This window comes from Dermochelys coriacea, chromosome 17 (genome assembly GCF_009764565.3).
Source record: "Dermochelys coriacea isolate rDerCor1 chromosome 17, rDerCor1.pri.v4, whole genome shotgun sequence".
Classification (NCBI taxonomy): Eukaryota; Metazoa; Chordata; order Testudines; family Dermochelyidae; genus Dermochelys; species Dermochelys coriacea.
In genome coordinates, this window is record NC_050084.1 from 692653 (window position 1) to 717839 (window position 25187).

The window sequence follows — 25187 nt, forward strand, 5'->3', positions numbered from 1 at the left end:
TCTATTGCATAAATATCTTAAATAGTGGAATTCTAGCTCTGTCATTAATTGTCACTCAGGGAAGAGCTTGTCACAACACACACTGCTGTACTGATCAGATATGATGTCATCCCCTAATTTGTGAAGCTAAATGCTATATCTAAAATGAGGTATTGCCTAATTTGTAAAATGACACAATTAATGCAAGGTTCGGGCATATCTGTTCAGAGCTACGCTTCTTTACTACAACATGATGGCATACTGTATGCACCACTACATCTCATTCTTTCTGGAGTTTTTTTATATGGGGTTGTTAAAACATGGAGATGAAATCAGATGGTCAAGCAAAGGATTTATCATCCTAGTTATAGCAAAATATGTATGGAAAATTTGTTTCTTCCGTGGCTGTAGCTACCCCTACAGAGCATTCTACATCTGTAGAAATGTGCCACTTTTATATTGGAAAGATTTTTGCATGCTGAATTTTAGTTCTAACTGGCTTTTGCATTTTCCTGCAGGGTGAAATTAGAGCTACTGCTTTCAATGATCAAGTGGACAAGTTCTTTCCCCTCATTGAATTGAACAAGGTACAGTATCATTATTTATTATATAAACCAATATGAGCTAAAGAGAGGTTTTCATAGAGTTTATAGGGTTGTTTAATGTGAACGTAAGCCATCTGCAGCATTTCAGTACAGGAGTATCCTATGTTTCATCACTTCTTCTCCTGTAGGTGTATTACTTCACCAAAGGCCATCTGAAGACAGCTAACAAGCAGTACACAGCTGTGAAAAATGACTATGAAATCACATTCCATAATGAGACTTCTGTTGTACCCTGTGAGGATGCTCAGCACCTTCCTTCAGTTCAGTTCGAGTTTGTGCCCATCTCTGACTTGGAGAACACATGCAAAGATTCAATTATCGGTGAGTCTGTATTGCAAGATGGGGAGCCATGAGGCTTAAAATTAGTCTTCTTGTACCAAATACTTGTGGAGCAGATGAAGAAACCTATAGTGCTATGTGATTGATATGTCCTCTGTTAGACATTGACACTCAGTTACTGCAGTGGTGGATGTCCCTAGAAATGCCTGAGGTAGTTACTTTTGCTCGTTTTGCTGCTAGGAACTTTAGAGATGGATGTCCGAGTTCAAAACAATATAGAGATTAGAGGACATGTTGCACGAGTTTATCACTTCTAAAACATCCAAACATGTTTGGGTTGCCAAATGAAAATGACTTTGATGTCCTCATCATAGTTTCTAGCAGATGCTTGTCTGCATAATAGCCACTTTTTATAATCCCTTGCTCAAGAGAGCCTCATAAAGGAATAAAGAAGAGTACTTGTGGCACCTTATAGACTAACAAATGTATTTGAGCATAAGCTTTCGTGGGCTACAGCCCACTTCATCGGATGCATATAATGCAACATATAGTAAGAAGAGATAGATATACATACTGAGAACATGAAAAAGTGGAATAAGAGGCTAATTAATTAAGATGAGCAGAAAGGAGCTCATCAGCAGGAGAAAAAAAAACTTTTGTAGTGATGATCAAGATGGCCCATTTAGACAGTTGACCAGAAGGTGTGAGGATACTTAACATGGGGAAATAGATTCAATATATGTAATGACCCTGCCACTCCCAGTCTGTGTTCTACTCTGAAACCTGTCATACTGGAATAGAAAGTGGTGCTGCAAGATGAGAATGAAGTCCATTTTATAAAGTGGTAGGAGAGAAGATTGCACAAAATCTTAATCTACCTGGTACGGGGAGTCCCTTACTTTTATGAACGCTAAATTCATGAACAAAATAGTATTCCAAAGATGTAATGGATTTTTTTCACCAACAGCCTTTCTACTTTAATAGACAGGGTTCTCAGGTTTTCGACTTTTAGAATTTTAATAATGATTTAGAATCTCACAAGATGTAATCTGATGCTACCTATGTGTGAGTTCTTCCCATGCAGTCTTTGCTCATCTGCTCCAGCCATGACCTTTCAAGTAATTCTAACTGAATTATGCCTACTTTTCAGACGTAATTGGAGTCTGTAAGAGCTATGAAGACAGCACTAAAATTACAGTGAAATCTAACAATAGAGAGGTGTCCAAGAGGAATGTGCATTTGATGGATACATCGGGGAAGATGGTGACAGCTACTCTGTGGGGAGATGAGGTAAGTGCCCTGTTACCTGTTCTGAGCTTTCAGGTATATTAAAAAAAAGAATGGGTATTGTATGTCACCTGAGGCAGGTAATAGTACTGGGCTAAGGGAGGGGAAGCATCTCAATATTGAGGGCAAAAGATTTAATTTGGCTTCACTCTGATCTGACATTGTTAGTCTTTCTCCAAAATAACTTTATGCTGTGGCCGATCTGGTGTAGTTTGAGCAACACTGTGCATCATGGCTGTCAAGAGTCTGGAGATAAACAGGCTTCTGATTCAGGAAGCCAATCTCGGCATTAGCTCCAGGTGAGTTGCTGCTTGATCAAGGAAGAGCTCAATGACCAAAGGGTCCAGCAGGGTTAAGGTTTATTTGTCGGGCAGGGTCCTTGCAACCCTGACTAAAACCAGTGCTTGTCTAGGGTTGTGAGGAGGAGTCAACCTCAAAAAGCTATCAGGAATAAAGAGCTCATGGATGTATTTGGTTTTTAACCATTGGGATTTGGGGGACATGAGCTCAATTTTGAGCATTGCCATAAATGTCTGTTGTGGCCTTGAACAAATCACTTTGTTTTCTAGTGATATGGTAGGCTCTTGTTGATCTGTTCCCCAGTTTCCTGTTTGTAAAATGGGTATGTTTCTGATCCACCTGACAAGGATTCTATGAGGCTAGATGTTCATAAGTTACACAGCCTCTCTGATGGAAGGTGCCACAGAAGAGCTAAATGTTAACTCCATGCAAATAGCCATTGTGCAGAGCTATAAACATCATGAATTAAAACTGTTTTCTGTCACAGACTGGAGAGGGTGAGCAAGTTGAGAGGGAGGAGAGGGGCACAGTGTGGGTAGTGAATGGCCAGTCTGCTGCTGCAGGGGGAGATCTGTGATCTGGCTGGATTTCTTGAATATAAGCACTCATTGTCTTTAATCCTGGTCTACTGCAGTTTGTTTGCACGGCTGAATATTGGGGGGTGGATTGATTTTTAAATCATCAAATTTGATCATGATTTAAATCAGCCAGCAGGAAATCTTGGTTTAAAGTATCAATCTTAGTAGTGTTTTGCATTTATACTTTTTAGTTATCGTCATAAAAAAGGGTTGATTCTGATTAGTTGGTAACAATTAAAGCATGATGATTTGTAACTAAATATAGCCTCTACTCTAAATTTTGTGCTGCTTTTTGCTAACCAGGAAGATACGCTTTATTGATGCACAATTCTATAGCTTAAATTACATTTATTCAGATTCTTAATTTTTATATTTTTATTGCTGGTGAACGATGTATTTCTTCACTAGATTAATTTTTTTTTTACTTGTGCTTTGTGTAAAGCTCTGTTGGATGGAAATTCAATTTCACTTAAAAATTTGCATCATTTTAATTTTTATTAGTTAAATAAAAATACTGTATGTGCTGGATACATAAGGAAAAAAGCTTATCAAAACGTGTTTTCTATTTTAAAAATGATTTATTAAACAAAGGAAGAATTATAGAATCATATAAATGTAGAGCTGGAAGGGACCTCAATTTTTATAAGCATATTTTAATTTTGTAAGCATACTCTCCACTCCATTATCTAAGGAAGGAAAATATTCAATAGTACCAGACTCGGGACAGATTTCTGTGGGACCTCAGTAGATACATCATCCCAGTTTGACAGCAAACCATTGATAACTACTCTGAGTGGTGACAGGTTTCAGAGGGGTAGCCCTGTCAGTCTGTATCAGTAAAAACAAATGAGGAGCCCTAGACTACATTTCCCTAGTTTGTTTATGAAAATGTCATGTAGGACGGTCAAAAACCTGACTAAATTCAAGATCACACCTACTACTTCCTCCTATACACTAGGCCAGCAATCCTGTCAAAGAAGATAAATAGGTTGATTTGGCATGATTTGTTCTTGACACACCCATGTTAGCTATTTCTTATCACTGTTCCAGAGTAGCAGCCTTGTTAGTCTGTATTCGCAAAAAGAAAAGTACTTGTGCCTCCTTAGAGACTAACAAATTTATTTGAGCATAAGCTTTCGTGAGCTACAGCTCACTTCATCGGATGCATTCTGATGTATTGTCCTCCAGGTGTACCCATTGTTTTAATAATTTTGTTTTTGTGTTTCCAAGTAGTGAAATTAGGCTGACTCCATTTTTCTCCAGTTAAATGCACACACACTAGGGTTTGGGGACTTCCTGAATTCTCTTAGATTGGCCATTGGGGATACAAAAATCCTTTAAACAATGATTAATAGCCAGTTTTCAAAGGCTTAATGACCTAGCTTAGGTACTGTACCTCATAGATGCAACTGGACAAATCTGGTCCAGTTTTGACCTGTTTTTAGTCATGATCTATGAATTATGAACCGAGGTGAGCTGCCACATTGGGCCATTAATGTTTTCTGTGTTTTCACAGGCTGAAAGATTTGATGGTTCTAGACAACCTGTGGTAGCTATCAAAGGAGCCAGAGTCTCTGATTTTGGTGGCCGTAGTCTCTCTGTCCTGGCCTCAAGCACAGTCGTGGTGAACCCAGATAGTCCAGAAGCATTTAAGCTCCGAGGATGGTATGACTGTGTACTTGTGTTGAATAGAGGGGACTGCCTATTGCTTGACTTTAACTTGTTGAGGATTCTGTTCTTGTGTTACCCCTGTAATCCACGTGAGCAGTCTACAGAGCATTAAGAAGGGAAGCACAGGATTTGGGTTCTAAATAGAACAGTTTCTATTTCTTTTGGAGGCATTATGGCCTTTGAAAGGTTGGTTTTAAAATTCTTAAACTGACAAACCTGTATTCCCATAGCAAACTATGAAGAAATTGGAGAAGAAGCAATTAGTGGAAGTGCTGCATGTTGACCCATATCCTTGGAAGGCAGCATGAAATCAGACTTTTAACAACTCTGCTTCTATGGATTTTACCTGAGAATGTTTTTCTTCCACAAGCTTTATCCATGCTGCAGGATCTTGTGTGTTCAGCTAGTGTGGGTGGGAGGAATAGTTTTGATTCTTGAAAGGTTTTGTTGTATTGCACTCTCCTTTTCCTTTATTAGATGCCTTTTATGGTATAATAACAAAATGATGACAGATCTTTGTCAACAAAGTAATGTAATTCCAGAGGTTCCCCTAGTGCTGCTAGATTACAAGTCCTGCTAAGAGGAAACTACAAGGGTAGAAAGGATGAGTGGATAAGGCACTGGACTGAGGTCCTGAATTCAATGCCTGGCTCAGTTAGACACTCCCTGTGTGATCTTTTACAAGTCACTTAATCTACCCTGTGCCTCCATTTCTCACCTGTAAAATGAGGATAGTACTTCCATACCTCACAGGACTGTTGAGAATAAAATCATTAATGGTTCTGAGGTTCAGATACTGCTGCAGTTTTCATTAAATGCTGTTTTTTACAAAGTGCTGTCAGCATGCTCAGTCTGTACCAGATACAGAAATAGCTCCTCCTTCAAGGAGGTTATGCTGTAGTAGACAGCAAGCATCAAACACATTGCGAAATATGGAACAGGGCTCTATCTTAAGATACATGTTTTGTTTGTTTTAATGTAAGTGTAGGCTCATGTTTGTGGGCTCTGTACAATAAGTGAGGTTTGAGGAGGAATTTTAAAGGGGTGGGAATCTGGTGGAGGGCACACCATGGGGAAAAAAATGAATGTGACGGAAGACGAGAAGAGAGGATAAGAAGTAAGAAATGAGATCAAAGATACAGGGAAGGGCAGAGGTGTGCGGTCTGAAAGGTGAGGATGAGAAGCTTAACACCCCCTCCCCCCAAAATCCCCTGCCTTTTGGAATCAAGTTACAAAGAAAACACTCCAAACTGTAACATGATGGAATTGCTACGTTTAAATAAACATAACTAACGTTGAGCAACATGGTGGGGAATAGTGTATTTGGCACTATACTTCAGGCTGCTTAAAAATAACTTGGGGCAAGTTAGCCCATGACATGATCTAGTAGATCTTCCTGATAGTTGGGTTCTTTCTCACGCTTCACCAGTGTTAATATTTCATTGGTGGTTGTCTATGGACAATAACTTACAGCTCTCAAAATTAGTTTTTACACTAACATAGCCATGTATTGTGATGGTTTAGTGTGATGTCTGCATTGCACTCTATTGAAAGTCATAAGACCTTACAGTCCAGTGAAGAGTGCATGGCCTCCCAAACAAACTGGAAACCTTTTCCTCCATAAGAAAAGCTAAACAAACACCGCATTAAAGTAACAATGCACAGCAGTTCCTCAGGGGTGGGAGAGAGAAACACCAGTAAGTACTTCAGCTTTTGGGTTTCCTGGCTCTGGAATATCAGAATCCTAAAGAGTATCATTCTCTTTTTTGGGAGTTCTAGATTTGTGTTAGTTCAAGATCATGATGTCCTTCTCTCTATCAGAGAATGGGTTTAGTCTATCAGTGCCACTTGTCACCTAGCTGTGGTTGCTGGAGCATGAAGTGATGAGCTTTCACCAGCCTGCTCTCAGCCTCTTCTGACCTTGAGGGAAGGGACAGATAGGGTCATAACTCAACCTCTGATTCTCCCACTTGGCACCATCTGTCTGCTTTTAGGCTTACTTTAATACCTGAGGGAAGCTTGGAGAAGATGTGCCTTTGGAAGAGAATTGGAGTAAGGGCTTGGGAGCCTTTTAAATTGATACCAGTTACTTTGGAAAACTATGTAGAGGGTGCTTTTGCTTTTTTTATGCAATACACTTGGGTTCCATTTCAATGACTTCCAGGTTTTCTAGTCTCCTCTTCCCAAGACTTCTCGGTTCCTCTCTGAGGCCTCCCTCAACCCCATTCGAAGTGTACATAGGTTGAGGCAAGGCTTCCTCATTATTTCAGTTCAGTTTTCAGCATACAACTAAGTTAGTCATGCACATGTTGGGTACTGCAGCTGCCTTAGCTGCATACTTCATAAGCTCAGCAAGATAGTTGTATGCAAAGTGCAGTTCTTCGAGTGCTTGCTCATGTCAATTCCATTCTAGGTGTGCGTGCGCCCACGTGCGTGGTTGTTGGAGATTTTTGCCTTAGCGGTATCTGTAGGGTCTCCAGTGGCACCCCCTTGAGTGCCGCGCTCATGCACCAGTATATCAGGTGCGGCCAACCCTACCCCCTTTCAGTTCCTTCTTACTGCCTGTGGTGATTGGTCGGTGCACCTTTCCTTGCATTGCAAGTGCTAGTGGTTTTCGTCTACTGTCTTCGAGCCTTAAGGCCTTGTAAATAGTTTTTTTGTTTTTTAATAGCACTTAGTGTTAAGTAGTTAAGTGTAGTTAATAGTTAGCAGTTAGGGTCTCAGCAGGGACTTTGCCCCAGGCGGTGCATACCCCAGTCTCCCGGGTTTGAGCCCTGTCTGGTCTGCAACAGGCCTATGCCTGTAGGTGCCCCCATAGCAGCTGCCTCAAGTGCAATGGGGAGTGACACGTTAGAGACAAGTGCCAAATTTGTAAGAACTTCCGGGCTCGCATGCAAAAGGGGCAGGATATTTGGCTATGGGCTCTCCCCATGGAGTCCACCCTGCCTCCAGCCTCCGAGCAGCCCCAGCAAGACTTGCCGAGTACCTCTGCCTCGGTGCGCAGTGCTCCCACAGCACTGTTCCCTGTCACTGGTGCCCAAAAAGAAGACTAAATATTATAGCTTCCCAGCGCCAAGCAAAAAGGGCCATGGGCCATTGGGCAAAGGACCCGCTTCAGGCTGCCTGGCCACTACAGAGCTGTGCGCTCGCACTGCCCCCCCAGCCGGGGCTCTTAGTCCCATGAAAGGTCCACCACCGACTCCCAGGAGCAGCATGGAACTAAAAATCCTGGCAGCACTGACTCCTTCATAGGCTCCCCTTGTGCTGAGAGCGCACAGGTCTCTGCCGTGCCACCACTGCAGCATGTGCCCCACGAACTGGCAAAGGCTCCCCACGAGGGCAAGCCAGCTGCTAAGACCCCTTGGGGCAGTGGAGCACCGCCAATCCCCTGAGATGAAGCAGTGCTCTCTACCTCTGCACTACAGGTCGCCGGAGTCGCAGCCCAGATGCTCTGGGGCTCATCCTCGGTCACCGGCACCACATTCATGGTCGCCACTATGTCAAAGAGGATCGCCTAGAGCAAGACGCCAGTCTCTGTACTACTGACGCTGCTCCCCCTCCCACAGATCATCCTCTAGGCACAGGTTCCAGTCGTCTGTATAGTGGGAGCATTTCCCATCACATCTCCAGGTCCTCCAGCACCGATCACCTCACTTTGGGCACCGGTCCCCAACAGCAATGGCCAGCAAGCAGATCCAGTGTCAACAGCTCCACTGTGGTCACTGGAAAGGGATTATCTTGCACGGAAGCCCAGTTCAGCCCCTCGCTCAGTCTGCACTAGCACAAACGGGCACCCGAGGCTACGTCGACATTTCCAACTTAGCAGCATGGCTAGTGGCTGGTGCAGTGGCCTTATTGGGGTTCATGGGGAATGCTGGTTGTGGCGATGTCCCTTTCTCACCACTGATCGGCCACCATCTCAGAGCAGCAGCTGGTGGCACCGGGCTTGGTGCACAAGGCACTCCCAGTAGTCAAAACAGAGGAAACGGTGCCCACCCCAAGCCTCCCTCCCCTGTGGGGGAAGATGCCCCAGAACCTCCCCTGGTGGTGCAATCATCATCCTCGTCCCCAGATGAGGCGGTTGCAGGTCCCTCAAGGGCAAGCCTGCTGGACAATTTCAAGGAAAATCAGGCTCTGCTGCGTTGGGTGGCCAAGAACTTGGGCCTGGAGGTGGAGGAAATGGCTGAGCAGATGGACACCTTGTTTAACGTTCTGTCAGCTCCACCCCAATCCATATCACACTACTGTTGCACAATGGTGTCCTTAAGATTGCCAGTGGTCTCTGGCAAACTCATTCCTTCCACCTCAAAGAGGGCCAAAAAAGTACTTTGTCCCGGCCAAGGGGGTTGAGTACCTCTATACCCACCCTCTTCCCGGCTCGCTTGTGGTCTCTGTGACCAACAAAAGAGACAAGGAGGGGCATACCAGTTCGACTCTCAACAATAAAGAGGCTAAACGTTTTAGGATAAAATTTATTCGACGGACAGTTTGCAGTTCCGGGTGACAAACCCTCAGGCCCTCTTGGGCTGTTACAACTTTAAGTTATGGGAATCTCTCCGTAAGTTTAAGGAGTCCCTTCCACAGGGTTTGACCCAAGAATTTGGCACTCTGGTGGAGGAGGACACTGCAGCCACCAGGAGCTCCCTTCAGAGGTTGTGGGATGTGGCAGACTCGTCAGCCAGGATGGTCGCGTTGGTGGTGGTGATGAGGTGCAGCTCCTGACTTCAGACTCTAGGTCTCTCCCAGGAAATGCAGACCTCATCCAAGACCTCCCGTTTGATGGGAATGGTCTCTTTTCGGATGCAAAGTTACATGGGCTGAAGGACACCAGGATCACCCTTCGCTCACTCGGAATACATACGCCACAGCCTGTGAGGAAGCAGTTCCAGCCATCCCCGGCTCATCAAGGGCAGGTCCTGGAACCAAGTATAGAGAAGCCTTGCATGCCACCTGCCATGACCTGAGCCTTTTGATAATAAATGAGAAAAAATCCATCTTAAGGCCAGTCCAACACAGTTCATAGGAGTGGTTCTCAACTCCACGCAAGCCAGAGCCTTCCTTCCAGAGCTTCTGGAGGAGCATTTTCAGACTGTCGGACCTGATTTCCCATGTGAGGAGCTGCCCGCTCACCATGGCTCACACTTGCCTGCGGTTGTTGGGCCACATGGGTGCTTGTGCCTATGTGGTCAGTCATGTCCAGCTCCACCTCCGGCCTCTGCAAGCATGACTGGCATTGGTCTACACCCACAAAAGACATGATCTTGACCTGGTGGTCAGGGTGCTGGATCACATCCTGTCGTCCCTGAATTGGTGGTTGGATGCCGGGTCAGTGTTGCAGGGTGTCCCCTTCGTGACCCCTCCCCGCACTGACCCTGGTCTCTGATGCTTTGGAACTGGGCTGGGGAGCCCAGCTGGGCGAGCTGAGCACCCAGGGCAGATGGTTGCGGGACGATCTGGACCTTTACATCAGTGTCGGGGAGCTCAGAATGGTTCCCCTGGCCTGCCAGGCCGCCTTGCCCCACCTGAGGGCAAAGTGGTGAAGGTCCTAATGGACAATACTGCCGCAATGTATTATATCTATAGACAGGGCAGAGCCATTTCATCAGCCCTCTGACAAGAAGCTCTCAACCTTTGGCACTTCTGTGTGCGGCATGCCACTCATCTGGTAGCCATGCACCTGCCCGGCACCAAAAATGTGCTAGCGGATCTCCTCAGCAGGACTTCTCGTCTCGTCAGGTGGACTTGTTTGCGTCCCGCCGGAACAGGAAATGCCACATGTTCTGTTTGCTCCAGGGGATGGACAGGAGTTTGCTGTCAAATGCTTTCCTATTTCTGTGGTCAGGGGCCCTGTTGTACACCTTCCTGCCAGTGCCGTTGATCCAGAGTTCTTGTGAAAGTCAAGCGGGACAGGGCAAGGGTTATCCTGATAGCCCCCGAGTGGCCTCACCAGTACTGGTTCAGCATGCTGCTAGACCTTTCGGTAGCCAAGCTGCTGCGACTCCCTCTCTGGCCGGACCTGCTGTCTCAGAATCACAGCAGTCTTCTGCACACGAACCTGGAGGTGCTGCACTTGACAACATGGCTGCTGCATGATTGTATACAGATGAGCGGGAATGCTCAACCCGAGTGCAAGAAGTCTTGCTGGGTAGCAGAAATCCCTCCACCAGTGTGACCTATCGGGCAAAGTGGGAAAAGTTTACATGCTGGGCCTCAGATTGGCATGTCTGAGTCCAGCAGGCCTTCCTGCAGGTGATCCTGGACTATCTCCCACACCTCAAGCTCTAAGGCTTGTCCTGTTGTCAGTCAGGGTTCACCTGGCTGCTATTTCGGCTTTCCATCCTCCGTTCCAAGGCAGGTTGATCTTCGCTCATGACATGATGGCCTAATTCCTGAAAGATCTGGAGAGTCTTTATCCGCACATCCGGGATCTGGTCCCTCATATGGCATCATGTGCCAGCAATGCCCCTCTACACAAAAGAATAAATGGACACAAATCTGACATCAGGAATGATAACATTCAAAAACCAGTAGAACACTTCAGTCTCCTTGGTCACTCAATAACAGACCTAAAAGAGGCAATTCTTCTACAAAAAAAACCTTCTAAAACAGACTCCAACATAATTTGCAAACTGTACACCATCAAATTAAGCCTGAATAAAGACTGGGAGCGGTTGGGACATTACAAAACCTAATTTCCCCCCACTGTTACTCACACCTTCTTGTCAACTGTTTGAAATGGGCCACTCTCATTACCACTAAAAAAGTGATTTTTTCCTCCCTTGGTGTAGCCTACTGTTAATTGAATTGTCTCGTTAGACTGACCTCTCACTGACCCATCTTTTCATGTGCTGTGTATGTATACATGCTAATGTATTTTCCACTCCATGCATCTGATGAAGTGGGTTCTAGCCCACAAAAGCTTATGCCCAAATAAATTTGTTAGTCTCTAAGGTGCCACAAGGACTCCTAGTTTTTTTTCCTCTGGGATTTGAATCTCGTGTTGTCAAGGCTCCTGGGCCCTCTATTTGAATCTCTGGCTTCCTGCTCTCTTCTCCTTCTCTCCTGGAAGATGGAGTTTCTGCGGGCGGACGTAATTGCCGTCAGGATGTCTGAGCTCAGGGCACTTACATCAGAACAACCCTATATGGTGTTCTACAAGGATGAGTTTCAGTTGCAGCTGCACCCAGTGTTCCTGTCCAAAGTAATCTCCCAGTTTCATACCGGCCAGGACATTTTCTAACTGGTCTTCTTTTCGAAGCCCCATAATTCCAAAGAGGAGTGCAGGTTACAGGCCTGGAGATCTGGAGGGTGCTGGCCTTCTATATTGACAGGACACAGTCTTTCCGTAAATCAACGCAACTGTTCATTGCTGTGGCAGACAGGATGAAAGGTCACCCAGTGTCTGCACAGAGGATTTTGTCCTGGATCACAGCGTGCATCTGATACAGCTAAGAGCGTGCAAGTGCACCTCCACTGGCGATAGTCAAAGCGCATTTGACTACAGCGCAAGCATCATCAGTGGCCTTCTTGGCTCAGGTGCCGATGCAAGAGATCTGTAGAGCTGCTACCTGGTCGTCTGTCCACAAGTTTACGTCCCTGGGATGATGCTGGCTTCGGCAGGACAGTGCTGCTAGCTGCAAAACTGTGAAGGCCGAGCCCACCTCCATTGGCACTGCATGTGAGTCACCTAGAATGGAATAGACATGAGCAAGCACTCAAAGAAAAAAAACAGTTACCTACCTTTTGCAACTGTTCTTCGAGATGTTGCTCATGTCCATTCCATTACACACCTTCCTGCCCCTCTGTTGGAGTTGCCTGCAAGAAGGAACCAAGAGGGCATAGGGTTGGTGGCGCCTGATATACTGATGCGTGAGCATGACACCGAAGGGAGCACCACTGCCGACTCTACAGATACTGCTAAGCCAAAAATCTTCTCCAACCGAATATGTGGGAGTGCGCACACACCTAGAATAAAATGGACATGAGCAACACCTTTCGAAGAAAAACAGTTACAAAAGGTAGGTAACTGGTTTTGTTTTGTTTTGTTTTTTTTCCAGCGCGTTATAACTTGGTCAAATCCAAACCAGTTTTTATCAGAACCCTCAAAAGCACTTCTCAGTGAGGTCTGTCTTTGTGCCAGGTTTCAACTTGCACTCCCTAACCATTTAGGCTGTAGAGCTGTGCAGAAAAATGTTGCAAGAATTTATTACAATAGTTAAGTGGTGGTCCATTCTTCTCAAAAATAGTTGAACTGTTGTTACTCAATTTCCAGTAGAAAATTGTGCAAAGACTGAATATGAGAAACTTCTGCTTCAAAGTGAATGGCTGAAAATGGGATTAGAATCAAAAGCTTATGCAGTTTTACCTATAATGGTCATTACTGCTCCTGTGGACTTCTGTTATTTCTTTGTGATGGATATATAACTAGTGGGTTTTTGAGAGAACTTCCGCTAGCCAAATCAGATGTGCTGTAATTCAATTAATGGTCATGGCTGTATTGATGCAAGAAGCTACCCTTTTGTGGACAGTGGTCTCTGGGAGGTTTGACGCAACTGAAATGAGCTTTCTGCTGAAATAAATTTGCCACTACGTTGAAATCGCAACATCACCTGAGCAGGGCTTGTAGCACCAATTTCACTGACAGATCTATTTGCTTATTTTAACTCAAGAAATATGATCTATTAAATACTATTTGCTTTTCTTTGAAAGCTGCAGGAAAGATAATGGCAGCATGTAATTTAATTCTAATTATGCAACTATGTGGCTGCTTCTAAAATGTATGCAGTTCCTGGTTTGGCCACTAGCTAGCATCAAAGCTATGGACATGTGAAGCAGAATTTGTCCACCTTTGAGATTATAAAATGCTATGCTAATTAAAACAGGATTAATTTATCCTGAAATGCTATTTGTGTAATATGCCCATGGCACAGTAATCGTTTCCTGTGCAAGTCGCAGATAACTCCCTCTTGCATTAAGTATGTAACACTAAATATAAGATTTTGGATAAGTCTGGCTGGTTTGCATTCCAAAACTGAAAGAATCTTTGTGCTTTCAGGTTTGACTCTGAAGGGCAGCTTTTGGAATGTACCTCAATCTCTGATCTGAGAGGTGGACCAACAACTGGGGGAAGTACCAACTGGAAAACTTTGCATGAAGCTAAATCTGAAAATTTGGGACAAGGAGATAAGGTAAAATAGGGCTATTAAATGAAAACTGTGTATGCTGCATAGAAAATAAGTTAGGTTTTACCAAAGTGTGGTGGTTGAAGTTACCGATTCTTGAGGGATACCTTTGGAGACTGTTAGAACTTTTGATCTTACTGAGTTTGAACAGAGGTTAATCAGATCCTGAAGTTCATGGCATCACTTTATTTATTTTTCATATTATAATAGCAGCTAGAATCCCCAACAGAGTTCTGGGCCCTGTTTAAAAAAAAAAAAAGACACTCTATGACCAATAAGCTTTCAATCTAAATAGACAAGACTAATTGTGGGAGGAGAAACAGGTATAGAGAGGTGAAGTGACTTACCTTCTGTGTGACCTTGGGGAAGTGGAAGAGTTACATAAGAACATCATAACACCATACTGGGTCAGACCAATAGTCTTATCTAGCCCAGTATCTTGTCTTCTGACACTGGCCAATGCCAGGTGCCCCAGAGGGAATGAACAGAACAGGTAATCAAAAAGTGATCCATCCCCTGTCGCCCATTACCACCTTCTGGCAACAGAGGCTAGGGACGCCTATCCTGGCTAATTACCATTGATGGATCTATCCTCCATGAATTTGTCTAGTTCTTTTTGGGGTTAGAACCCACGTCCAAGTCCCAGTTCAGTGCTCTGTTCATGAGATCACACTGCCTTTGTTTTTGAAATTTAAATGCGAAAGCTACATGGTATAAACCTACCAGCATCTAAAGGGTAGGAAGAGACTTTTCATATAGGCAGGTTATTCCATAATTGTCCATTATGGGGTTTGTCTTCCTCTGAAGCATCTGGTGCTGGCCACTGTCAGACTGGACTTGATGAACCATTGGCATGGCAGTTCCTATGTTCTTTTGTTCTGCAGGCTGTGGTTTTACTGAATGTTAGTTTGCAGCATACTCTATTGTATATAGATCCTCTGCCTTTTTAATTTTACTCTCTCAAGAAGAATGGGGAAAGTATGAAATGTTGTGAATGAACAACAGAACATGAATCTCCAGTCTTGACTAGAGACAATGGGAGAGCAAATGTGCTCATTCTAATAAAGTAGGGATTGTGAACATGGTTCAATGACGATGTAGGGACTTCATTTAACTTAATGGAATCCAAGAGCAGTGGCAGCAGCAGATTTGAGTTGCAAGTCCCAGTGACCCACAAATTTGAGGTCTATTACTCATAAAAATCTAGCTATGGCCTTTCATGTTTTCCAATTCATTTAGAACTCAGATTCAGAAAAAAATCCCAGTGTTTTGTAGGTAATGTTGCTCTCTCATTCTCTCAGGCAGATTATTTTAGCTGCGTGGGCACAGTGGTATTCCTGCGTAAAGAGAATTGCATGTACCAGGCATGTCCCTCTCAGGACTGCAATAAGAAAGTGATAGACCAACAAAATGGACTGTATCGCTGTGAGAAATGCGATCGCGAGTTCCCCAACTTCAAGTATCGCATGATACTCTCGGTAAGTAAAAGGATTAGGAGAAATAGTGTTGCTCATTGACCACGTGCCTAGTATAAACATAATTATATGCTTTGTCTGAGAGAATGGGGCACCAGAGCAGAGTGGTCCAACGTGGATAAATGAGTATTAAGCAGCTTATGTGCTTTATCCAAGCAGGTAAGGAGTGTTTCATTGATCTGATTAGCAGTTTGTTTCCTTCTGTTTCAATGAAAAGCTTTTTCTTTATTCCAAAAAGTTTCAGGCTAACGCAGTTGATTCTGGTTTGCAAACATGGCATGCAGTGCAAAACTTAGATAGCCCACATCTCTTCAGTTATGAAGATAAACTAATGTAAAATGGCATTTCTGGAGAGTAGTAATTGCACTTTTACAGCTACCTATATTTAGTTCATTCTTTTGTAGGCAGTGTTCTGCGTCTAATGCATTAATAGAACCTGCTTCAGAATAATGTGTCTGAGAATTGTTATTGTGACACCTGCTTGCACCACTCACATTGAGATTCTTTTCAGCCTTTATGTTTATAAAATGCTTGAAAAATAGTGGGTTGTGCCTGCCTTTAGAATTGCTATGCTGGGGGGTCTGCTTGGGAGCGGATCTATTGCTGCAATTTCACTTTGGGTAACACAAAGACTAAATGAAACAGTGCTTCCAAACAGAAATACTCCTCTTATTAAAAAATCTAAAAATGTACAAACTACCCTATGAATTAGTATTTCTACTGTGGAGTGTAGGGGGGATGTGGGAGGTGTACTTATGAATTTCACACACTTGAATCTCCTGTTTTTCACAGAAAGAACGAGGAGTACTTATGGCACCTTAGAGAGTAACACATTTACATTTATTTGAGCATAAGCTTTCGTGGGCTAAAGCCCACTTCATCAGATGCATGCAATGGAAAATACAATAGGAAGACACACACACACACACACACACCCCATGAAAAAATGGGGGTTGCCATACCAACTCTTAACGAGACCAATCGATTAAGGTGGACTATTATCAGCAGGAAAAAAACAAAAAAAACTTTTGTAATGATAATCAAGATGGCCCATTTCAAACAGTTGACAAGAAGGTGTGAGTAACAGTAGGGGGAAAAATTAGCATGGAGAAATATTTTTTAGTTAGTGTAATGACTCATCCACTCCCATTCTTTATTCAAGCCTAATTTAATGGTGTCCAGTTTGCACATTAATTCCAGTTCTGCTGTTTCTCGTTGGAGTCTGTTTTTTGAAGTTTTTTTGTTGAATAATTGTGACTTTTATGTCTGTAATTGAATGTCCAGGGTGGTTGAAGTGTTCTCCGACTGGTTTTTGAATGTTATAATTCTTGACGTCTGATTTGTGTCCATTTATTCTTTTGTGTTGAGATTGTCCAGTTTGGCCAGTGTACATGGCAGAGGGCATTGCTGGCACAGGATGGCATATATCACATTGGTAGATGTGCAGGTGAACGAGCCTCTGATAGTGTAGCTGTTGTAATGAGGTCCCATGATGGTGTCCCTTGAAGAGGTACGTGGACAGAGTTGGCAACGGGCTTAGTTGCAAGGATAGATTCCTGGGTTAGTGTTTTTGTTGTGTGGTGTGTGGTTGCTGGTGAGAATTTGCTTCAGGTTGGGGGGCTGTCTGTAAGCAAGGACTGGCCTGTCTCCCAAGATCTGTGAGAGTGAGGGATTGTCCTTCAGGATAGGTTGTAGATTCTTGATGATGATCTGGAGAGGTTTTAGTTGGGGGCTGAAGGTTGATAGCTAGTGGCGTACTGTTACTTTCTTTGTTGGGCCTGTCCTGTAGTAGATGACTTCTGGGTACTCTTGTGGCTCTGTCAGTGTGTTTCTTCACTTCAGCAGGTGGATATTGTAGTTGTAAGAATGCTTGATAGAGATCTTGTAGATATTTCTGTCTGAGGGGTTGGAGCAAATGCGATTGTATCGTAGAGCTTGGCTGTAGACAATGGATTGTGTGGTGTGGTCTGGATGAAAACTGGAAGCATGTAGGTAAGTATAGTGGTCAGTAGTTTTCCGGTATAGGGTGGTGTTTATGTGACCATCGCTTATTAGCACTGTAGTGTCCAGGAAGCGGATCTCTTGTTTGGACTGGTCCAGGCTGTGGTTGATGGTGGGATGGAAATTGTTGAAATCTTGGTGGAATTCCTCAAGGGCTTCTTTTCCATGGGTCCAGATGATGAAGATGTCATCAATGTAGTGCAAGTAGAGTAGGGGCGTTAGGGGACGAGAGCTGAGGAAGCATTGTTCTAAGTCAGCCATAAAAATGTTGGCATGCTGTGGGGCCGTGCAGGTACCCATCGCAGTGCTGCTGATTTGAAGGTATACGTTGTCCCCAAATGTGAAATAATTGTGGGTGAGGACAAAGTTCAGCCACCAGCTTTGCCGTGACATTATTGAGGATACTGTTCGTGACGGCTTGTAGTCTATCTTTGTGTGGAATGTTGGTGTAGAGGGCTTCTACATCCATAGTGGCCAGGATGGTGTTTTCTGGAAGATCACCAATGGATTGTAGTTGCCTCAGGAAGTCAGTGGTGTCTCGAAGATAGCTTGGAGTGCTGGTAGCATAGGAGGAGAGAATCTACATAGCCAGACAATCCTGCTGTCAGGGTGCCAATGCCTGAGATGATGGGGTGTCCAGGATTTCCAGGTATATGGATCTTGGGTAGCAGATAGTATACCCCTTGTCAAAATTCTAGGGGTGTGTCTATGCTGATTTGTTCCTGTGCTTTTTCAGGGAGTTTCTTGAGCAGATGGTGTAGTTTCTTTTGGTAACCCTCAGTGGGAACAGAGGGTAATGGCCTGCAGAATGTGGTATTAGAGGACTGCCTAGCAGCCTCTCGTTCATATTCTGACCTAGTCATGATGACGACAGCATCTCCTTTATCAGCCTTTTTTATTATGATGTCAGAGTTGTGTTTGAGCCTGTGGATGGCATTGTTTTCTGCATGGCTGAGGTTATGGGGCAAGTGATGCTGCATTTCCACAATTTCAGGCCTTGCACGTTGGCAGAAGCACTCTATGTAGAAGTCCAGTCTGTTGTTTTGACCTTCAGGAGGAGTCCACGCAGAATCCTTCTTTTTGTAGTGTTGGTAGGAAGGTTTCTGTGGGTTAGTATGCTGTTCAGAAGTGTGTTGGAAATATTCCTTGAGTTGGAAACATAGAAAGTAGGATTCTAGGTCACCACAGAACTATATCAGATTCATGGGGGTGGAGGAGCAGAAGGAGAGGCCCCAAGATAGGACAGATTCTTCTGCTGGGCTCAGTGTATAGCTGGATAGATTAACAATATTGTTGAGTGGGTTAAGGGAACCACTGTTGTGGCCCTTTGTGGCATGTAGTAGTTTAGTGTCTTTTCCTTTGTAGAGAAGCAAAGTGTGTGTTGTAAATGGCTTGTCTAGTTTTTGTAAAGTCCAGCCACAAGGAAGTTTGTATGGAAGGTTGGTTTTTTATGAGAGTATCTAGTTTTGAGAGCTCATTCTTAATCTTTCCCTGTTTGCTGTGTAGGATGTTGATCAAGTGGTTCCGCAGTTTCTTTGAGTGTATGTGGCACAATCTGTCAGCATAGGTTTAGGGTTACTCCTTGTTCTTTCTGGTGATACAGACTAACACGGCTAGCACTCTGAAACCTGTTTTTCACAGAAGACAGAGAATTCACTTGAGGATTTTGCTTGGTCTTTAATTTGTACCACATTATTGCTCGGTATTGTGGGAGTCTCAAGGTAGTGTGATTTTTTTTTTTTTTTTTTTTTTTGCATGCTGTTGTGCTGAAATACCTGGATGCAATTTGGTTTGTGAGGAGACGTTAAGGTTAAATTAGGACACACATTGGTTTCTTAAACTGATTGTAGTGATAGAGATTGCAGGCTAAGATAAAGCTCCACCCATGTCCATTCCTGCGCATGTGTTGGCATCTGAGTTATTGAAGACCTCTGCTGTTCTGTTGAAAGCACTATTCATCTGACACTTAAAACAAACAAAATCTTTGAAGTTTGTCATAGCCTGTGCATCACGTCCCAGTTTCCAAATGTGATCTGTACACCAGGCTTCTGCACAGCTACCCTTCCTGCCTGAGTGTAGTGTGGTTGTCAGTCTGCATGCAGCTGCTGCTCCTGTTCACTGGCATGAAAAAAAAAAGTGTAGTGCTGCTTGCAGCTACCTTCATTCATTGCCATGTTGCACTGAGGCTAATGGTCTGTCTTCTGCTGTCACTTACACTAGTACTTCAGGGTGATGGTGGCATGCAGCCATTTCCTCCATATGTTTAAATTATCAGCTTGTTGGCCTCTCCTTTGTACTCTGGTTGAAGCATGTTGCTAGGTAGTCTGTACTGCCATGAAAAAGATTGTTGCACTTCATCCACCAATGAGTACAAATAGTTACAAAAAACAGGGAGCTTGAGGCTGCAACAGTCGCATTTAAAGTTTAAAGCTTTCCCCAGCTGTAAAATAAAACTTTTGTTCTTTAGTTTTCTTCAGTGGAGGCAATTGGATTAAATGGCTGTGGACTCTTTTTAGGTGAACATTGCAGACTGTCAGGAGAATCAGTGGGTGACTTGTTTTCAGGAGTCAGCAGAGGTCATTCTTGGGCAAAATGCTGCTTTCCTGGGAGAACTGAAAGAAAAGGTGAGTCAACTAGCTTGTTCCTTTTTTAAAAAAAAAATAAAGTAAATGTCAAGAGTATACAAGATTCTGTTTCCATGTGTTTTGTCGCTTGGGATTTTAGAAGCTAACAGTGGTAGCTATAGCATAGTGGCGCTACCCTCAAAAAGGTCTCTTGTTCTTTCTGATCCTGTAGTTAGACTTCTGTGGCAATTCACTAACTCTAAAGGACCCTTGAAGGGTGTAGATTTGGATCCTGCCATGAGTTCTGTATGGACAGACCCCTGTATGCACACACAACACCAGTGAATTTAGCAGGGATTTGCAGGGGCCTAGGGTTCCACTCATGTGGCTCTCATTGCAAAATTGGAACTTTTGTTTATTGAAATGAGTATACAAAGAGTATCTGAGAGATTCCAGCTACATTTAGCAGGAATTTGATTTTACCCATGGCTTCCAACTTTCTTGTTCACACTAGCATAATATCCTGTCAACTCAATTCTGAGGCTAATTTTACTGGTGCTGCTTAGTGGAATTCAGTTTTGTGGGCATGACAAATTATGGCTTTTTAAATAGTGTGTGCAGAGATATTTTAGACATCTGTCTCACCAGATTAGAATAGTTTGATAATAAACCACTTAAGCTTTAATAAAAATGAGTCTTTTCTTCTCTTTATGTATACATACCTCTCCTCTACCACAATTTCCCTCCCCTCTCCAAACCCCCCACCCCAAAAAACCAAAAAACTTTTTCTAGCTTTTTCTCTTGAAAATGATCTTTTGGTGTCAAAGCTCATATCAGACTGAAGCAGGTCATTCAGAAATACTTGGCTTATTAAACCAAAATGTATTAAATGTTGCTGGACCTAAAGTCTTAGAGGAACTCTGTTGCACAGGATGACATATTTTTAGCAGTCAGCTAGCTATATAACTTAATCTGACTTTATTTTGAAAGGATAGTAGCAAGTGGCTAAGCTGTCCACCATTGAGGTGTGATGCTGCTCATGAGCATAGTTACGTTTGTATAAATTTTATTTTACATCCCTAACTTAATGAAACTCTCTCATCTTTCAGACATGATTAGTCTCTGCCTGATTCTGAACAAAAATGGTTCAACCAATTCTGAGTCAGAGGAGAATTGGGGAAAATACTTTCCCAATTACAAAAACATAAAACAAACAAAAAGTCTGGGTTCAATTCCTGGGTCTGACAGCTATCTGCTCCTTGACTTTGTATTTATTAGTCTGTAAGGTGCCACAAGTACTCCTTTTCTTTTTGCGAATACAGGCTAACACGGCTGCTACTCTGAAACTTGAATTTGGATAAGTCACTTTCCCACAGTAGCCCAACTCTATACAGAAGACATTAAAGCAGTATTTATTTGCCTGCATCACTCAGGGGCTGAGAGATCTAGTGGAATGTGTATACAGTTTTTAAAATGTAAAGCTTTATTTAAAAAAAAAGTGTATTGTATTTGAGAAATGGTATGTGGTCATGTAAGCAGTCTTTGGTGGTATAATAGACACATGACGAATAGTACAATTGCATGTGTAACCTTAACTTTTCCTGACTTTTGAGTGCTTTTCCATGCAACCTGGACAGTCATATAGCTGGCAAAAAAAAAAAAAAAAAAAAAAAAAAAAAAAAAAAAAATCACAACTTCCCCCCTCCCACCACCCTTTTTCTAGTATGGTATCCTTTCCAATGAATACGTGTCAGGATGCCAGGATACACATGCAGCTTCACTAGATAAGCACAGAAGCTGAATAAGTTTGATAAGACTGTTGGCAGTAAAATGGCTAACCATCTTGATATTTCAGTGACTATAATTAAGCATCAGAATTAACCCCAATTCAGAAGCATGGGAGACTTCACAGCTGTTGGTGATCTCAGTTTAGTTCTCTGCAAACTGAACACAACTGTGCATTGTTTCATATGGCCAATCAAGAGTCTTCAGCATGGACTGGAAACTTCATCTTTTTTAAAATTTTAATTTAAACTACAACTGTGGAAACTAAACAATTTGTTGGAAGAACAGTCCTCCAAATTAGATTTTACTATGCCCACACACTTCCGTTGGCCCAGCTAGTCTATATTTTAACAAATTCCCTCAAACTTTACAATGGCTGAGCTTTTCTGAGACTCTATAGAGCAGCTGGATGCCTGGATTGTCGTCGTCTCACGTCTCTGTCTTTGTACTCCTCACAGAATGAGCAGGCATTTGAGGAAGTGTTCCAAAATGCCAACTTCAGCTCATACGAGTTCAGGATCAGAGTCAAGTTGGAGACTTACAATGTGAGTACTCCCACCAGGTGGATGGGGGCATATCGCTCTGCTATATTTAGACTAGATTGACAGGAAGCTGCTTTCTTTTATGCTATGGAGTGGGGGAGGGGAAAGAGCTTCCAGGGGTGAACAGTGGCCATCCTAATTAAAACAGCATGGACTGAGAGAAGAATTAGCATAATTTTGTGACTCTGCTTTTCTTCTTACTCAGCAAAATCTAGCTTTTCACTTTCTTTTCACTGGAACTATTAGCTCTGGAAGACGGAACTTCACACTGCTGAGTAAACTTGACACCAAGAGTAATGAAGCTACTTTGAGCAAAGGGAGATTAGAACTCGAGTGTCTGGAGCACTGAGCCCCAGCTTTCCCTCTTACATACCACTTTTCTCTTTCAAAGGATGAATCTCGAATTAAGGCTACAGTACTGGATGTGAAGCCTGTGAACCACAAAGAATACAGCAAGAGGCTGATCATGAACATCAGAAAAAACGCAGTGCAGCTAGGATGAGAAGGATGGTGTTGATTGAGCTGAAACTAGAACTTCCACACAGAATAACTAAAGAGCTGAAGTTAAATTGATTTCTTCCCACTCCATGTGATGATTTGACATTAGTTATACAGTGCATGGTAGCCTTTTATAGTGGGTAAGTGATTTCATGGAATCCTGTGTGCAGATATCTCAGTGGTAAGTTAAAAGAAAGTCCATAATAAACCAAGGCCTCCTGAGTGCACTATCTTGGTCAATTAAACTATGGCGGAGATAAAGAGGAATCTCTAGACAAACGGATACTAGTTGCTCCTGCCGGCCTGCAACCTGGGTTAAGATTTCATTTTTCAGACATTTTGTATGCCTTTGCTCTCTTCAGAGATTTAAAGCTAAATTACAGACAGATGTTTTTGTTTTGTTTTTTTTACTGGACGAGACTGGTGACACCCTTGACACTTTTGACTTTTTTGTTCTGAAGGGAGTGAGAGGGAGGGAGAGAGACTGCCATACAGCTTTCTGATATGGACTAAGGAGAACGAAAGGGCCTATTAGCACGAATCAGTCCTCCTTCCGCAGAATTCAAAGGCTTTCTCTTTCCACAGGTGCCAGGCAGTTGTTAATGCTTGGAATGGCAATATGGTAGAATTATTAATCAAAGATACATCTCTCATATCTGAAGAATATCCTTCCTTCAGGGTTTATCAGACTGAGTCAGATGGGTCTGATATTAATCAAAATTCTCTCTTCTGGGAGAAGCTGATAAGCATTGACTCTCTGTCCCCCAGGGAAATCTAGGCAACTACAAAGCATTGCTTTAGTTTTCACTTCACATACTTCTTGCTTTATATGTATTTCTTGTGTTGGTGTTTAATTTCTTTGGTTTTGTTTGTAAAAGTGTTAATCATTAACAAGTTTTTAAATGGGGGCTGCTTTATGTTAAAACTGTGTTTCAATAAACAATAACAATAAACAACAAAGCTTTTTGTTCCTGTGTTGTGAATCTGCTTTCTTTGAACTGAAGTTTTCTTATTACTGGAAAGCAATTAATTAGCTTCATAATAAGTGTTCACTTGGGGGAGACATCACCTTTTTTTGAGACTCTAAGGTTAGACTGAGGAATGGAGAGTTCTCTGCCTGATGTTGGCAGCAATGGAAATGCAATGATTTTTTTTTTTTTTTACCATTTCTCTGCCTGCGAATGTTGATGATCTGGCACTTTTGGGATTTTTATTGACGTTTACACAGCAGTCTAAAGCTAACCAGGCTTTGAGATTTGTACAGACAGTGAGCTAGTATAGAAAACAGTAATTATGCTACTGGGCTTTTCAGTCAGCAGAGCATGCTAGCTGTGTGTGCTCCTAATCACATTAATTATGTGTTCCCTGGCTGCAGCTCACAGCTTGGCATTTGCTGCGCAGCTCCAAACATCCAGACAGTATTGCGGTCAGTTTGTGGTAGCAAAACTGAGTTTTGTTATAGAACTGTAGCTTGTGTGCTTGATTGGTGCACTCTTTACTTCCTGAATGTCCTGTTCGTGTCCTTCAGTTTGTGGGTCCTTCTATATTCAGGAGCTCTAAATGCCATTGCTGATAAAGGACATGAATGGCATTTTCCCAGGCCCATTAACTGCATGGACAACCCTTTTTCCCTTTTTGGACTCTAAAGGTAGTGAGTAGATTGCACTTGGTTCTTTTCCTGATGCCTCAGAATTTTTATGGAAGTACTTGTTCACTCTGACCTTGCTTGTAAAGCGTTGACTAGAAAATTATAGTCTTCGACGCTGTTCTGGATTGACAAATTGTGTGTTAGGAGTGATGATCTGTCTTTCCACTCTGATAACCAGTCTTTTAGTTCTGCTCCTTTCTTATACTTCACCTCCCTCTTGGGAGCACTGAAAACAAGGTGTTAACATGAAATGTTCCTGTGTGTGGTGAGCCCTTTAGTCTATTTCTCTTGCTCTCAAGTTGGGGGAAGAGGAGATGTATAGCTATTGCACAACTGTTGTGTGAACACATTTTTACTGGGGTGCTCCAGTGAGAGCAATTGCCAAAGCTTCACTTTAGATTTCTCTTTGGAGATGCACCGTAAATAGGTGCCAGTGTTTTTTTTTTATTTTTTAAGAGTTTGTGTTCCTAGAGGATCTTCTAAATAGATTCTGGCTCTTGGACCTTATATATTTTTTGGAAGTATAACAGTAATAAAGGCCAATTATTTTATTCTGCATAATATCTTTCACTTGTGGATCAATCTTTCTGTCATATCCACAATGACATCACTGTTAAACAATTAAGAAAAAATTAATATTCTTGCCTTTATTTTATAGTCCTAGAACACCCCTCATATTTTTATTGTGCAAAAGACTGAAAAAAGAGTAATCATCTAATTTCTTTCTATTTCCCATTGTTCTATGCTTTCTGTTAAAGCTCTCCTCTCTGGTGTGTTGCACTAACTTTTTGAA

General features: G+C 42.8%; 1 protein-coding gene across 1 annotated transcript in view; it reads left to right on the top strand.

Annotated features, from left to right (window-relative positions):
* RPA1 (replication protein A1) overlaps positions 1-23716 on the top strand; it is a 45745-nt gene extending 22029 nt beyond the window's left edge. The window contains exons 9-17 of the mRNA XM_038376262.2: positions 498-566; positions 713-905; positions 2014-2153; positions 4545-4693; positions 13755-13887; positions 15183-15359; positions 19874-19981; positions 22165-22251; positions 22640-23716. Coding sequence (XP_038232190.1) covers positions 498-566; positions 713-905; positions 2014-2153; positions 4545-4693; positions 13755-13887; positions 15183-15359; positions 19874-19981; positions 22165-22251; positions 22640-22750 — 1167 coding nt within the window. The 3' untranslated portion in view covers positions 22751-23716. The remainder of the gene's footprint in view (positions 1-497; positions 567-712; positions 906-2013; positions 2154-4544; positions 4694-13754; positions 13888-15182; positions 15360-19873; positions 19982-22164; positions 22252-22639) is intronic.
* Positions 23717-25187: the final 1471 nt, after the last annotated feature.